Source organism: Purpureocillium lilacinum, assembly GCF_023168085.1.
Source record: "Purpureocillium lilacinum CBS 284.36 DNA, scaffold_4, whole genome shotgun sequence".
Lineage (NCBI taxonomy): Eukaryota > Fungi > Ascomycota > Sordariomycetes > Hypocreales > Ophiocordycipitaceae > Purpureocillium > Purpureocillium lilacinum.
Window position 1 is genome coordinate 3,390,418 of NW_027072114.1, and position 13,679 is coordinate 3,404,096.

The following is a 13,679-nucleotide window of genomic DNA, read 5'->3' on the forward strand; positions in this document are numbered from 1 at the left end:
AGGGACGATGGTCTGATGCACCCAACGTGGACACTCGAACTAGCACCGCTGTCGCATACATGTACTTCGTGGAGTGCATCGCACTCTGGTAGAGAGAAGGCATTGATCTATTCCATCCGAGTTGACACCATGGCCTTCCCCAGACAGGCTCCAGTAATGGAGGAGTTAAAGTGTATTGGTCTCCGGTGTGTTCTATCCTTCCAACTTTTCGCCTAGCCCTCCTCTCAGGTGGCCTAGTGCGGCGCGTCTGCTTTGCTGAAAAACTTACCGAGCAGCAAAGAAGGGCATCTGCAATTAGTTCGTCTTGCGCAGATTCGTTCCGTTTGCGACAAAGGCCGCAACAACGGCAACCGCCGCGATAGCCGTCGACGCTGCAAAGGCATACTGTATGCCCTCGTAGTAGACGTGGCGCGCCTTGAGCTGCAGTTCGGGCAGCAGGTCGTCCAATGCATCGACAGAGTGTCGGATCTTGTCAATCAACTGGTCAAGTCAGCTTCAAAGCTCACGTTCCGCGTACTCTCAACGGCAGACAAGGTAATGACGAATAAGAAAAAGGTCCTACTGTCCATTTATCTGATATCACGCCCAAAGCGTCCGGCAAGCGGACGCTGAGCGAGGTTTGCACAATGGCAGAAGTGATCGAGACACCCCATACAGTGCCGAGGGACCGCACGAGATAGACCGTCGACGCGGAAACGGCGTGATCTGCGATTGTCAGTGATGAACCACTGCGAAATGCTGGGAACTTACCTGAATGCGTGAAAGAGGCCAGCGATGTGAAGAGGATCGACGGGTAGACGATGCCCTGGCCGAGGTTGGCGGGAAAGATGTAGACAAAGTACTTCCACGACGGATCGGTAAACCCAAAAGACGTCACCAAGGCGTTCCCGATCGTCATCAGGATGACACCGCATCGCATGAGGCCAATGAGTCGTCCCCACCGCGACATGACGATGCCAGCAACGAGCCCGCCAATGGGGGTTGCCAGGGATGGGATCGCCAGGCGGGCGCCCGCCGTGGTCGCTGAGTCTTGGAGGACAACCTGGAAGAACAACGGCAACATGAACAGGTACTGTGATTGTCAGAGCTGATACCCGTGATAAACGCGGGGAACAACGTACGGCATATGCAGCCATGCCGGCGCAAACGTTGGCAATTTGCGTGGCCACAGGGAGGCGCCCCTTGAGCATGCGCAGCGGAATGACGGGGATGGCCGACGTCGTCGCCTCAACGCGGAAGAAGACGGCAAAGAGCATAACGCTACCAACGAGCGAGCCGATAACCCACGGACTGGTCCACGGGAGCTCATTGCCACCGAGACTGAGTCCCACGAGCTGAATCGAGATGGCGGCCACCAGCAGAAGAGCGCCCGACACGTCTACCCTCTTCCACGCGGCGCCGAGGCCGTCGTTGAGCGAGAAGCCGCCGCTCTGGTTCTTGAGCACCAGCCAGCCGACGACAAAGGCCATGACAGACACGGGGACCTGCAGGAGGAAGCACCACCGCCAGCCGATGTGGTCGGCGATGGTGCCGCCGAACGAGGCGCCTGCGATTGCGCCGAACCCAAAGATGCCATTTTGCATGGCCTGGTACATGCCGCGCTTCCGAAACGGAATCATGTCCGAGTTGACAATGGTAGCTGCGATTCGGGTCAGTGGATGTGCATGAACGACCGTCATTCGTGCCTACCCATTGTCATGAGCCCGCCGCCACCGAAACCTGTCAGCGCGCGCATGATGTTGAGAAACACCACGTCGCGAGCGACGCCGCAGCCAAGGCAGCCGGCGGCAAAGGTGACGGTCGAGACGAAGAAGCACACGCGGCGGCCAAAGATGTCGGAGACGCGCCCGTAGAGCGGCTGGAAGGCAGCGGCGGTGACGAGGTACGATGTGGTCAGCCAGGAGGCCGTGTTGGCCGCGTCGAACTCGGAGCTGATGACGGCGTACGTCGCGGCCGTGATGGTGCCGTCGAAGCCGTTGAGGAAGACGTTGAGCATGATGGCGACTTGGATCCAGACGAAGCCAACCGGCGGTGTCCACGTTTCGGCCTCGGGGGCAACCAGGAGCGGCCGCTCCGGCGAGTCGGCAGACGAATCCTCGGACGCGATTGAAAGAGCGTCATCGTCAACCGGCGACGCATTGACGACACTGTCGTCTGCCCAGGTGTCTATGCCCGACGTGGTTGCCTCGGCAGATGGCGGCATGTCGACGATTGTGTTCGTTCAGTGTGCGAAGGTAATGGTTTGAGCTCGGCTTCGTATGAAGAAGCATCAATAGCAAGTCACTGTAACGCCGAGTCGATGAGGCGAACACTGATATTCTTGTAACGTGAGAAAGTCGAGTAAGTGGTGGCGGCCGAGGGATAATTGAATTGAACTTGTGAATGTGCGATGACTAACACGCCGAGGGTGGGAACTGATGCGTCAATTGCGAATCAGTTCAGCGGGATGACGACATTGCAAAGACCGGTACCTTGGCAGTTGCTGTACATTTGCCTAATACTTGAGTCAGATTGCCGCAACTCTGTGGTTGTTCCCGGCAATGTAGCGATAAGAAACTGGAGAAGTTGGCACAGTATTAGACGCAACGAGGTGTAGACAATTGCGGCGACGAACGTTAAATGCCCGCCAGCGACGTGCACGACCACCACGGTCCCCTGAACCCAATTGGCAGCGGGGGAAACTGACGCCACTTGCCCATCAATGCTTGCGAGTCTACTTACGTATTCCACTAGCCGTTGGTCAAGAGCCCTGGCGGTCATAATTGACAGATGACTCGTATAGTCGATATCGAAATCTTCAATAACAGCGGCAGTCTTATACACACAGCTTTAGACGTGGTTCTGTTGTCGAAAGACATGGCAATGAGGTCAAGGTCCGAGGCGCACAGCATCCACAATACAGGGGTCCGCGCCGCTTGGCCACTGAGTAACCCAGTGAGTAACCAACTGAGATACGCTCCGTTAAACAATCACTGCTTGCACTTCCGCGGACCTGCGTCTGCCTCGATCATTACGCAACTGCCCAGTCTTCATGTTGCAGCATGCTTTCAGAAGCGCCGGTTCAAAGGCATATATCGACTTGGCAGCGAAGCAACCATTGAGCGTGCGCTACGGAGGGTCAAGTGTCTCTCGCCTTGGGCAGTTGTGCCGTCATGTATGCAGTGATGCACTGTTAGATAGGTGATTGCATGCATTATGATGCTGTGCAAAGCATTGCTCATTCGCCACGGCATCACCTTTTCGACACTGGCAGCTTTCAGCTTGTCGGTGTTCACTGGCAAGGTATCGAGCCCCGCTGCCACGGGTCAGATTGACCAGGGCCCTGGCCCGCAAGCCAGTCCGTCAGGTTACAGGTGGGCTCGCTCTTATGAAGTCGGAGTCATTGCCATACGCAGCGGCTTGTCAGTCGGTTCCCGCTGTCATTGGAATGGTGTTAAACTTTAGGGCCAGGGCGTTTCAATCGTACGTGCGGCTGAGCCCATCTGATTGCTGGTGACTGTAACCTTGAACATGCCAGCCAGTGATGATGCCCCGCGCCGCCGCTGGGGACAGGCGGGAACCTCTCCAGCACACCACGCCATCCTCTGTTGGTGACGATTCTAAACCCAGCCATGGTGACATTTGCTTGGTATTGGCTACAGACGTACGATGGCCGGCGGGCCATTGCCTCGAAGCAATTGCATCCTCGCCGAACCCATGCGATAAGTATGACCTCACAGCCAAAAGGCAAACGGGGGTGAGTTGCTCAGCGGGTGGCATTTTGCCCGCCGTGGGGTCGTCGAGCGCAGCGCGATCCAAGGCGACACGGCAGATTTAACAGGGACGACCCGGCATGCCAGCTACCGTGATTTGTCCCTCATTGAGCTGCTCAAAGAACATATCCAGGACATATGTATCGCGTTGGTAGCTACCATCTGCCCCAAAACTCGAGCACTCACTACAGGACAAGCCACGGGTAAGTACATGTTACCATCATGGGGAGCCAAGGGCAGGGAACGGGTTAGAGAGGAGTCAGAGGACAAGCAATCACCTGGAGACCCTTTGGCTAATCCGAACATCTCAGTTCACAACAACCCGGCCAGGCATGTATAACGCCCGGTTATTTTTGACTGCGCTCCTATGGATGAGGCGGCCGCTCAGCCGAGCCGAAGCCGACCAGAAAGCGCTCAAGGAAGACGACAAACCTGCGGCCCCAAACTCGCTAAGCGAGTCGGCTCCGGTGCGGGCTGTCCCGCTAGCCTTCGGCACCTGCTCCGGCAGCAGAGAGTGCTTCGGCGTGAGCTGTCTGAGCACCGCCGACTGCCGCTTCCCGTGCAGCTGCGTGTTTGGCGGCACCGACGGCGAATGCTCCGGCAGCCGCGATTGCTTCGGCGTGAGGTGCCTGCAGGACCACGACTGTCGATTTCCGTGCACCTGCGTCAAGGGCCTCAGCGGGGAGTGCTCGGGCAGCACGCAGTGCTTCGGCACCAGGTGCCACAGCAACTCGGATTGCCGCTTCCCGTGCAGCTGCGTCTTCATGCCGAGCGGTGTTTGCTCTGGTAGCCCGCAGTGCTTTGGGGTGAGGTGCCACAGCAACCTGGACTGTCCTTCGCCATGCAGCTGCATCTTTAGCTAGGGACCAAGGAGGGGGGGCATGTTCTTGTCTGTACTCTCAATGGTGTTCCTTTACAAAAGCTTACTGGTCTGATTGGCTGCGAAATGGTCAAATACTTCGTATCTTAGCGGCAATGGCTCGGCATCGTATTTCACGATCTATACTGTCATTCATGAGTCCGTTTATGCTGGCGTGCGCAACCCACATGCAAACCTCCCCCAATGCCGCCTTCAACCTTCCCGCGGCCGGCCCATGATTCAATCAGAACACACGCTGCCGGCCTCGCATGGCATCTGCCAGATGATTGGGGTTGCCGGCGCATGATTGGCGGCGTGGCCGGAGCGGTGGCTCGATGGCTGCCGGCGCCGGCCCGACGGTGTCAGTGCTAGCGGATGCGTCGGACTTAAGTCTGCCGTGAGCATGTAACCCCGACTCGTTGTGTCGTCAATACAGGACAGGAATGATCTAGATATAAAACGCATCAGACTTCTTTTTGGGGGCAATTTGTTCGTGAGTGGTCAACTGACATAGACGCAATGCCTTCCAACGAGAGTGTCAAGAGCGGGCTGGCGGTAGCCGAGGACAAGTCCAAAGTGCTGGGCCTCACCGTCGGCAAGCACACCGTGGAGCCGGGCCTGTACATTCCGCGGGCAGGTACGCACTGAGATGTGAAACGAATCCACTCATCGCAGTTCCGTCACTGACTTCCTGCCAGAGGCCCAGTCCGCCCCCGAATTGATCTTTGAAGGCGCAGACCCCGCGGCCACCTACCTGATCATGGGTGTCGACATTGACGCGCCATTCGTGACGCTGCCCGTCCTAGGCCCCATCTTGCACTGGATTCAGCCGGGGCTCAAGGCCGAGATCAAGGACGGCAAGTCCGTGCTTACAGCGAAGGAGCCGTTCGTCTCCGACTACATCGGGCCCGCGCCTCCGCCCGGCAGCGGCCCGCATCGCTACTGCTTCTTCCTGTACGAGCAGCCCGCGGGCTTCGACGGCAAGGCCCATGCGCCCGCAGACGGCGCAAAGATGAGCAATTGGTCGCGCATGCGCTTCAGGCTGGACGACTGGGAGAAGAAGGCTGGTCTGGGCAAGATTATTGCGGCCAACTATTACACGAGCAATTGATCAAGGGATACTATAACATCTCCGTAGGTCAGCAACACGTCAATGATACCCTGTATTCACTACGGGCGCAGAAATGCCCACAATGAACATGAGCGGCATATCTTCTGAGCACCACTGCCACATCTGCAGCTTACTGAGCGTGCGTTAAAGCCCTGGTCAATTGATGAACGGAGAATCTCAGATGAGCCGGTCACTCCAAGATATGCTTTGGCGAGCTGGACTGTCCCGTGGCGCATTAAACTCAAGGCGCGATGTTTCTTATAGCTGAGGCATCACTGGAGCTTACGTCTGCTTTCCGTCACGGCCCCTCGTATCAGGCGCCAAATATGTCCAGACAGACAAGCACTCGTGCAGTCGCTGGCCTGTACAAAACAAACCAGGCGCGGGCTGTGGGCTGATTCCAGTCGGCCACGGGCCCCGATCCGCTTCATCCGCACGGTCCAGTCTTCACCCTGACACGCTGTGTCCATGACAACAGATCGTCCAGCACCATCCGGGATCAACGAAGCCATTCGTGAGTGGATCACGGCAAACGAGGAGAAAGAAATTCGCGAGCAGTTCCAAAATTCCTGCGTTCGCAATCGCCAAGTCCTGTGGAGTGGCATGCACCGGGAGGTTGCGCAAGAATGGGCAGATAAACATGGGTTCCAGACGCTCACAACCGCAATGGGTCCTCTCATGGACCCTAATAGTCCCAAATGCCCAAAGGCTACGAAGGGCCACAAGAGCTGGCCAAAATATGTTCATGGAGCGTCGGTTGTGTTTGCTTGCTACATCTCCGAAGGCGACATCGCCACTGTCTTATCGCAGCCTCCCCCACAGCGCTTCCACCCGTCCGGACGGACCTACTATCAGATGATCGAGGAGCCAATTCTAAAAGGCAAGTATGGCAATCGGCCCGTGAGGAAGATTGTCGTGGTTCACCCAACCGTGGGCAAGGCGGCGGAGTTTACCTACGAGCTGTGGCCGCACGACGAACCTTCCCTGTGGACAGCTTCCTTTGGCATACCGGACACTGTCCGTTACTGGCGGCAAGTCAAGCTGCCAAGGAAAGAATCAAAGGTAAATGCCCTTGAACCTTGGGATCGGGGTGTAGCACGGGTGATTTGACTGAGGAAACAGCAGTTGGATAATTGCAAATCCACCGGTGCCTCAACGACGGGCACAAAACCCGAACAGAAGGATGCCGCATCATGTGAAGTCCCAAGCAAGAGAACTAAAACAGGAAAGACGAAAAAGAAGCGGAAGGGCAAGAAATGCGATTTAGCAGGCTGCAAGGACGCTTCGAGCAAACAGGAAGCCAAAGCGGACAGAACAAAAGGAGGAACCCCAAACGGCAACGGGTGTGAGAAAAAGGGTGGAAAGATGAGCAAAAAGGGGCACAAGGCGAAAGGGAACAACGTCCCACAACAAGAGCAAATGCGTCAATGCCCAACGATGGGGAAATGCAAAGGGACAAAGGCGAAGGCGCGAGAGGCAGAGAGTAGGGAGCTTGAAAGCACAGCCAACGACTGTGGCGGAGCCAAGAAGAAGAAGAAGAAGAAGAAGGCAAAGAAACGCCGCAAGCCCTCCAGCGACCCCCCGCAACCCAACCCGTAACTAGGTAAGAGAGACGCAAATGGTGCGCTACTTGCGACGCGGTGGTACTGTGTTGAAGAATAATCGTGTGGCATCATGTCTTTCCTCCCACGCTTCCATTCACGTTGGACAACTTGGCTAAGAGAACATTGAATGGCTTACTTACTCAGACACAGGGTCGGGGTGACATTGAGCCGTTCGAGAACGCTGTGAGCGATTGTATGGGACGGCGGTGCAAGGCCGCACCACCAGAGCCGTGAGTCAGTGCTTGATGACATGTTCGAGATCAGTGTCAGCCGCCAAAACCGCAGACGAGTTCCTGCCTGTTATGATGGCATGAGTCTCACATTCCGCTCGTCCAGGGCGCAGAGCGACTATCTGGTGGGGCATTCTCACTTTGCCGTTTCGTGGCTGGGTTAGTTGCTGTTCGCGAAGTATTACTCGCAGTTTGGTCAGAGCCCTGGCGATGAAGGCCACATGGAGCACCTCAAAATGTCAAAATACTTGGGCAAGTGAATGGGAAGCTGTTCTGCAACGTGATGAAATTGAGATCACATCTCTGCTGCTCCACGACAGCCAAAGGACCGGTTCGCATGCTGCCGCCATATCCGCGCCTCATTCAGCCTAGTTCATGAGCGGCTCAGTATCGGGGCAATCCGTCGTGTGCATGAAAGCCGCCCGGCACCCCGCAATATTCTGGGCCGACGATTGGTGACGTGATTGACGCCAGATTTCTAAGCATTCGGACTTGCGCTCCGCGTACTTCGTACCCGTGGGGTTACAAAGCCGCGGCTCTCATTCACTCGTATAAAGACCGACCTTGACGCGCTTGGACTTTTGATCGTGGCCCCCCTTGGCAATGACGACGCGCATCCAGCAGCTCGAACAGCAACTCACAATGGCGACCCCCACGGACATTACGCTTTACACGGCGGCGACGCCCAATGGCATCAAGATCTCCATTGCGCTTGCCGAGCTTAACCTCGACTACAAGGTGTGTGCCCCTCGCCAATGCCCCTCATTGTTGACCCCGCGGCGGGTTGTGTGAAACTCACTCGTGCTCACAAAATGTTCAGCTCTACACCATCAAGATGATGGATAATGAGCAAAAGGAGCAGTGGTTCCTGGACATCAACCCCAATGGCCGCATTCCGGCCATCACGGATAAGCTGGACGGCAAGGAGATTCGCGTCTTTGAGAGCGGCGCCATCCTGCAGTACCTCGTCGACCGCTATGACAAGGACCACAAGATCTCGTACCCGCAGGGGACGCCTGAGCACTGGGAGGTGACGTCTTGGGTAGGTTTCTACTCACTCAGGAACCGTGGACGTTGCTGACTATCAACCCAGCTCATGTGGCAGATGGCCGGCCTCGGAGCAATGCAGGGCCAGGCGAACCACTTCAAGAGTATGTTGGGCCTGTTCATCTCTCTCTGTGTGCTTCGAGCTAACAGCAGTCAGGGTACGCGCCTGAAAAGATCCAGTACGGCATCGACCGCTACGTCAACGAGACGCGGCGCCTGTACCGCACCATGAACACGCACCTGGGCAAGTCGTCCCACGGCTACCTCGTCGGCGACCGCGTGACAATTGCCGACATTGCCTGTTGGGGCTGGGTCGCCTCTCACAGTAAGTTCTGCTCTGCACTTTGCCCTCAACATGCGCTGACCAACTGCTAGCCTGGGCCGGCGTCTCGCTCGACGAGTTCCCCAACGTCGCCAAGTGGCTCGAGAAGCTGCTGCAGCGCCCGGGCTTCGAAAAGGGCCGCCACGTGCCCAAGCCGCACACGGCGTTTGAGAACGACAAGCTCACCGAGGAGGAGCTCGATGAGAAGGCGACGGGCGCGCGCAACTGGGTGCAGGGAGGCATGAAGGCCGACGCGGCCAAGAAATGATGACTTATGAAACTGTATGTATTATGGAGATGGCAAGATGAACATAGCGAGAGGTTGCTTTTGGGACGACCGTCTACTTTGCTGCTACTCTTTGACGACCGCCAGCTTGCCCCTGACAGGCACGTTGGCCTCCCTGCCTACCTCAGGGAAGCCCTCGACCTTGACGCCCTTGCGGAAGAGCAGGCAGTGGCTCGACCCGCCAAAGTGGAACATGCCCAGCTCGTCGCCCTTCTTGACCCTCTGGCCCTCCTTGACGGTGATGTCGCACGTGCTCACCTCGTCCATGCCGATGCCCACAAACGCCATGAGGCCGATGGCCGGGTTATCAGCCTCGATGAAGATGACGGCACGCGTCGCCAGCGCCGACAGGTACCCCTGCGCGACGACGATGCCGCGCGTGTCAATCTCGCCGTGCTGCTCCGGGTCGCCGGTGCCCTCGAACAGCGGCTCCGAGAAGTACATGCCGTCCTCGACAAAGGCGCGGCGGATGGTGCCCGAGACGGGCGTGTGCCAGCGGTGGTAGGACAGCGCTGACAGGAAGGCTTGGTAGACGGTGCCGCCGCCAAACTTTTGCGCCAGCGGGTCGTGCGCGAGCATGTCGAGCGGCGAGTAGGGCTGGCCCTTGACGAAAAACTGGTCGCGCAGGTGCACGTGTCGTGCGATGTTGTAGACCTTGGACTCGCATGCGTTGGCGATGACAGAGTCGTCGTCGGGGGAGGCAACGGGCCGCGCCTTGTCGTGGACCCTGCGGGTGAAGAAGTCTGCTCTTGTAAGTGCTTGTCTTGACTACACCGTGCTGGGCTTCACGCCGGATAGGGGGCTTTGGCTTACCGTCCCACGACTTGAACCCGTAGTACTTGGCCGACGGGTCGCACACGTACATGTCCTCGAAGCGGTGACTCGACTTGTACGGCGCGTTGGCCACCTCCATCAGGTCCTTGAGGCCCGTCTCGCCGAACCAGCCGACCTTGTGGTTGCCGAGCACGGCAGCCGACTCGGGAGTCTATGCCGGCGTTAGCGTGTGGGGTATGCGCTGCGTGTCAGACGGACGGTCATCTCACCTGCAGGTACACTCCCCACGAGTTGAGAACAATCTTCAGCATGCGGTTGACGTCGGGATCGAGGAAGGCGGCGTGTCCACTGCCCATGTCAGCAGCCGCCAGCTTATGTTCTAAGGCTGTCAGTAGACTGGAGTCCATACCTCGCAGTCGCCATGGGGTAGTCAAAGATGGCACACATGGGCACGCCGACGACGCCGGCGCCCTCGGCCGCGTCGGTCCACTCGGGCGCGCGCGTGACGATGTGGTTGAGCACGCGCAGCATGTGGTCGTAGTCGCGGATCTGGCGACTGCCCGTCGGGTCGCGCCAGTACGGGTGCTTGCGCGGGATCTCCTCGAACATCTGCACAAAGTACATGTACACGCGCGGGGTCGACTCGATGAAGCGCTTGAACTGGGCGACGGCGGGCGTGAGCTCCTCGTCCTTGTTGGACTCGACGTGGAGGTTGACGCGGCGGAGGTACTCGCGGTGGATGCGGTGGTCGGCCGGGAGCCACGCGCCGGGCCTGATGAGGGCGTTTCCATCGTCAGTAAAACGTCGGGTGTTCTCATGGAAGGTACAGCGGGGGGCCATCGAGGGAGGCGTACTTGTAGATGCGGTACTCTCGCGGGATGGCGTGGGCGTCGCCGTGCTGGGCTACCATTGTGACGGTGGTGGATGGACCAGGCTCAATGCAATTAACAGCAGCTCGTATCAACACAATCGTGACAATTGACAGACGGAAAGCATCAACTGTCCGCAGTCTGTACTTTTTAAACCGCTGTCACAGGTCAGCCCAGCAGCTCATCAGTGCTGGTGGCCGGAGTCCGGCACGGGGTGGATCCATCCCAATGCGTCAATGATGTCAGTTCTACGCAGCCAAACCTGCTGCCCGCTGGACAATTGACCTTGCGCCACGCAGCCCTCGCCGGGCGGCCGGCACGCGTGAGCCGTCTCGACTCGTCCGTTGCATTTCCCTCAGAGTTGCTGCGAGACCTTGGCAGCCCCGGATTCGGGGTCCGAGGTCGTGCATCATGCAACGGCGCAAATAGCAAAGCCTCTTCTCTCCTCCGCCTACCAGACCCACCGACCGGGATCCACGTTCCCAGACGCTCTTTCTTTTAGCTGCAAGTGTTTGCAAGTGCGTGTGTGCGAACAAGGGCTCCATTGTCCTTTTGTTCCATGGCCGACGTCACGGTGCCTGTGCCGGGCCTCCCCGCGACCGGGGCTCCGCAAGGCCGGAGCGGCTCTTTGAATTTTGTGGGGCGACTCCGACACGTGCGCCGAGCCGTCAACTCAACATCAACAACGCATCCCCCGAAGACGCGTCCCGACGGTCGCCATCTTCACGCAACAACGCAAAAATGAGTGAGACTAAGATCCAACCTTACGCATCTGATGCCGTCGCTAACGAGGATTCAGGTTCTCGCAGATCTCGCCCCACCCCCAAGAGCACTCCCGCGGCGCCCAAGGCAGCAGCCGGGAGCCGCCGCAAACATGCAAGCTCAGGAACAGTTCAACCTCCACGCAAGAAACAAAAGACAACCAAAGAGGCGCCCCTCAACGCGGTTCCAGAGACAGTCCTCGCCGTCTTCATGTTCGGCTCCGGCGAGAACGGCGAGCTTGGCCTCGGCCCCAAGGTTACGGCGTCCAAGCGGCCAAAGGCAAACCCTCACCTTGACGCCAAGGACTCGTCCGCTCTGCACATCGTGCGGTTGGCCTGCGGCGGCATGCACACCGTTGCGCTCACGGCAGACAACCGTCTCATAACGTGGGGCGTCAACGACAACGACGCCCTCGGCCGGCCTACCAACTGGGAAGGGAAACTCCGTGATGCCGACGCAGGGTCCGACAATGACGACGCAGAGTTGAACCCGCGCGAGTCGACGCCGACCGAGGTGTCGACGGAGAACATCCCCGGAGCGACCAAGTTTGTCGACGTCGCCGCGGGGGACAGCTGCAGCTTCGCCGTCACCGATACGGGTCTCGTCTATGGATGGGGCACTTTTCGCGTACGTTCCGTCGACTCCTTTGAAGCTATATCATCAACTGACCAAAGCCTTTCAGAACTCCGAAGGCAAGGAGAGCTTTGGTTACACGGCTGGTGGCGCCCTCATCAAGCGACAGCCCGTTCCCATGCTCATCCCTGGCCTGCTTCGTGTCACGCAACTAGTTTGCGGCGCGAACCACGCGCTCGCCCTCGACGCTGCCGGCACCGTTTGGGCGTGGGGCTGCGGCCAGCAGAATCAGTTTGGCCGTCGCCTCTTTGGCCGCCACCAGGAAAGCCTCCGTCCCCGGCCAGTGCCCGTGTGCCGCAGCGGTGCGCGCCTCATCGCAAGCGGCGAGTACCACTGCTTCGCCGTGGGACAGCGCCGCGACGACGTCTGGGGCTGGGGCCTCAACAGCTTCGGTCAAACGGGCGATGCGACCTCAGCTGGGGGAGACTCGGCGCTGCTGCCGTACCCGGTCAAGATCCCGGCGCTTTGTGGACAGGGCGTCGCCGTCATGGCAGGCGGCGCGCATCACTCTGTGGCCATTACGGCGGATGGACAGGTCTACACGTGGGGACGCATGGACGGCGGGCAGCTCGGCATCAAGTTTACCGATCAGCAGCTGGGAGACGACACGGTAGTGCGCCGCGACGAGCGTGACAAGCCGCGCATCTGCCTGCAACCGACGCCGGTGCCGCAGATTGGCGAGGCCGTCCATGCTGCCTGCGGGACCGACCATACCATATTTGTTGCCAAAGACGGCCGTGCCTGGGCGACGGGGTTTGGGTCGGAGGGGCAGCTCGGGTTGGGGTCAGACGACGATGTGGATGTCGCGCAGCTCATCCAGGGCAAGGCGGTCAAGGACCGGAAACTGACCTGGGCTGGCGCGGGAGGGCAGTTTTCGTCTGTGGCCGGGCCGGCTGCATGATGTCTTCTTGTTATTCAGTGTATGTGTGTCTTCTGTGGTAAGGTCGAGATACTAGATATAGTAAGGAAAAGGGCTTTTATTCGGCGGGCAAGACGGCTCCGGCTCGGCAACGTTGGGGACGACGTTGCTCATGGTCTGGCGGGCGTGCCTAGCACGAGTAAATGCGGCACGTTTTGGTACCTCGACATCTTTGGCAGAGGTCCATGTCAACGACTTGCGGCAAGTTTGCGTAGTCTTTATGGTGCCGAATCCCGTGCATAAAAGAGAAGTGGGCGACGCACTGCTGTAGCAGTTCGCGGCTGGGCACCATTTCTCCACGGTGACCGGCAAACACTCAATGTCAACTGGAGAGTGCTCGGGTTCTGGCTTAAAACGGAGAAGAGTTTCAAACGGATCGTAAGCGGGGCCAGCGCCAGGAGCTGACCCATCTTCCAACCTCGAAGGAGCCATTTCGTGGTCAATGCGAAGAAGCGGGGGAGATGAGCACAGAATATATGTAATTAAGAGCTGAACGCAGAGCCAGGGGAGG

The 13,679-nt window shown here is 58.5% G+C and overlaps 5 protein-coding genes across 5 annotated transcripts; 3 read left to right on the forward strand and 2 right to left on the reverse strand.

Moving 5' to 3' along the window:
- Window positions 1–294: 294 nt before the first annotated feature.
- PLICBS_006185 (uncharacterized protein) lies at window positions 295–2,203 on the reverse strand (the record flags this gene model as incomplete). The annotated part of the gene is made up of 5 exons (XM_018319956.2): window positions 295–480; window positions 563–705; window positions 751–1,072; window positions 1,122–1,639; window positions 1,690–2,203. 5 exons carry the CDS (start codon window positions 2,201–2,203, stop codon window positions 295–297), a joined length of 1,683 nt encoding a protein of 560 aa, XP_018182430.2.
- A 2,927-nt stretch (window positions 2,204–5,130) lies between these two features.
- On the forward strand, window positions 5,131–5,722 carry PLICBS_006186 (uncharacterized protein; the record flags this gene model as incomplete). The annotated part of the gene is made up of 2 exons (XM_018319958.2): window positions 5,131–5,248; window positions 5,310–5,722. 2 exons carry the CDS (start codon window positions 5,131–5,133, stop codon window positions 5,720–5,722), a joined length of 531 nt encoding a protein of 176 aa, XP_018182432.2.
- Window positions 5,723–8,198: 2,476 nt separating this feature from the next.
- PLICBS_006187 (uncharacterized protein) lies at window positions 8,199–9,193 on the forward strand (the record flags this gene model as incomplete). Its single annotated transcript, XM_018319960.2, has 5 exons — window positions 8,199–8,294; window positions 8,377–8,598; window positions 8,650–8,707; window positions 8,761–8,928; window positions 8,979–9,193. The coding sequence occupies 5 exons, from the start codon at window positions 8,199–8,201 to the stop codon at window positions 9,191–9,193; spliced, it is 759 nt and encodes a 252-aa protein (XP_018182434.2).
- An 84-nt stretch (window positions 9,194–9,277) lies between these two features.
- Window positions 9,278–10,895, reverse strand: PLICBS_006188 (uncharacterized protein; the record flags this gene model as incomplete). Its single annotated transcript, XM_018319961.2, has 5 exons — window positions 9,278–9,954; window positions 10,025–10,196; window positions 10,255–10,333; window positions 10,395–10,757; window positions 10,840–10,895. 5 exons carry the CDS (start codon window positions 10,893–10,895, stop codon window positions 9,278–9,280), a joined length of 1,347 nt encoding a protein of 448 aa, XP_018182435.2.
- A 700-nt stretch (window positions 10,896–11,595) lies between these two features.
- On the forward strand, window positions 11,596–13,150 carry PLICBS_006189 (uncharacterized protein; the record flags this gene model as incomplete). The annotated part of the gene is made up of 2 exons (XM_065600879.1): window positions 11,596–12,243; window positions 12,299–13,150. The coding sequence occupies 2 exons, from the start codon at window positions 11,596–11,598 to the stop codon at window positions 13,148–13,150; spliced, it is 1,500 nt and encodes a 499-aa protein (XP_065456951.1).
- Window positions 13,151–13,679: the final 529 nt, after the last annotated feature.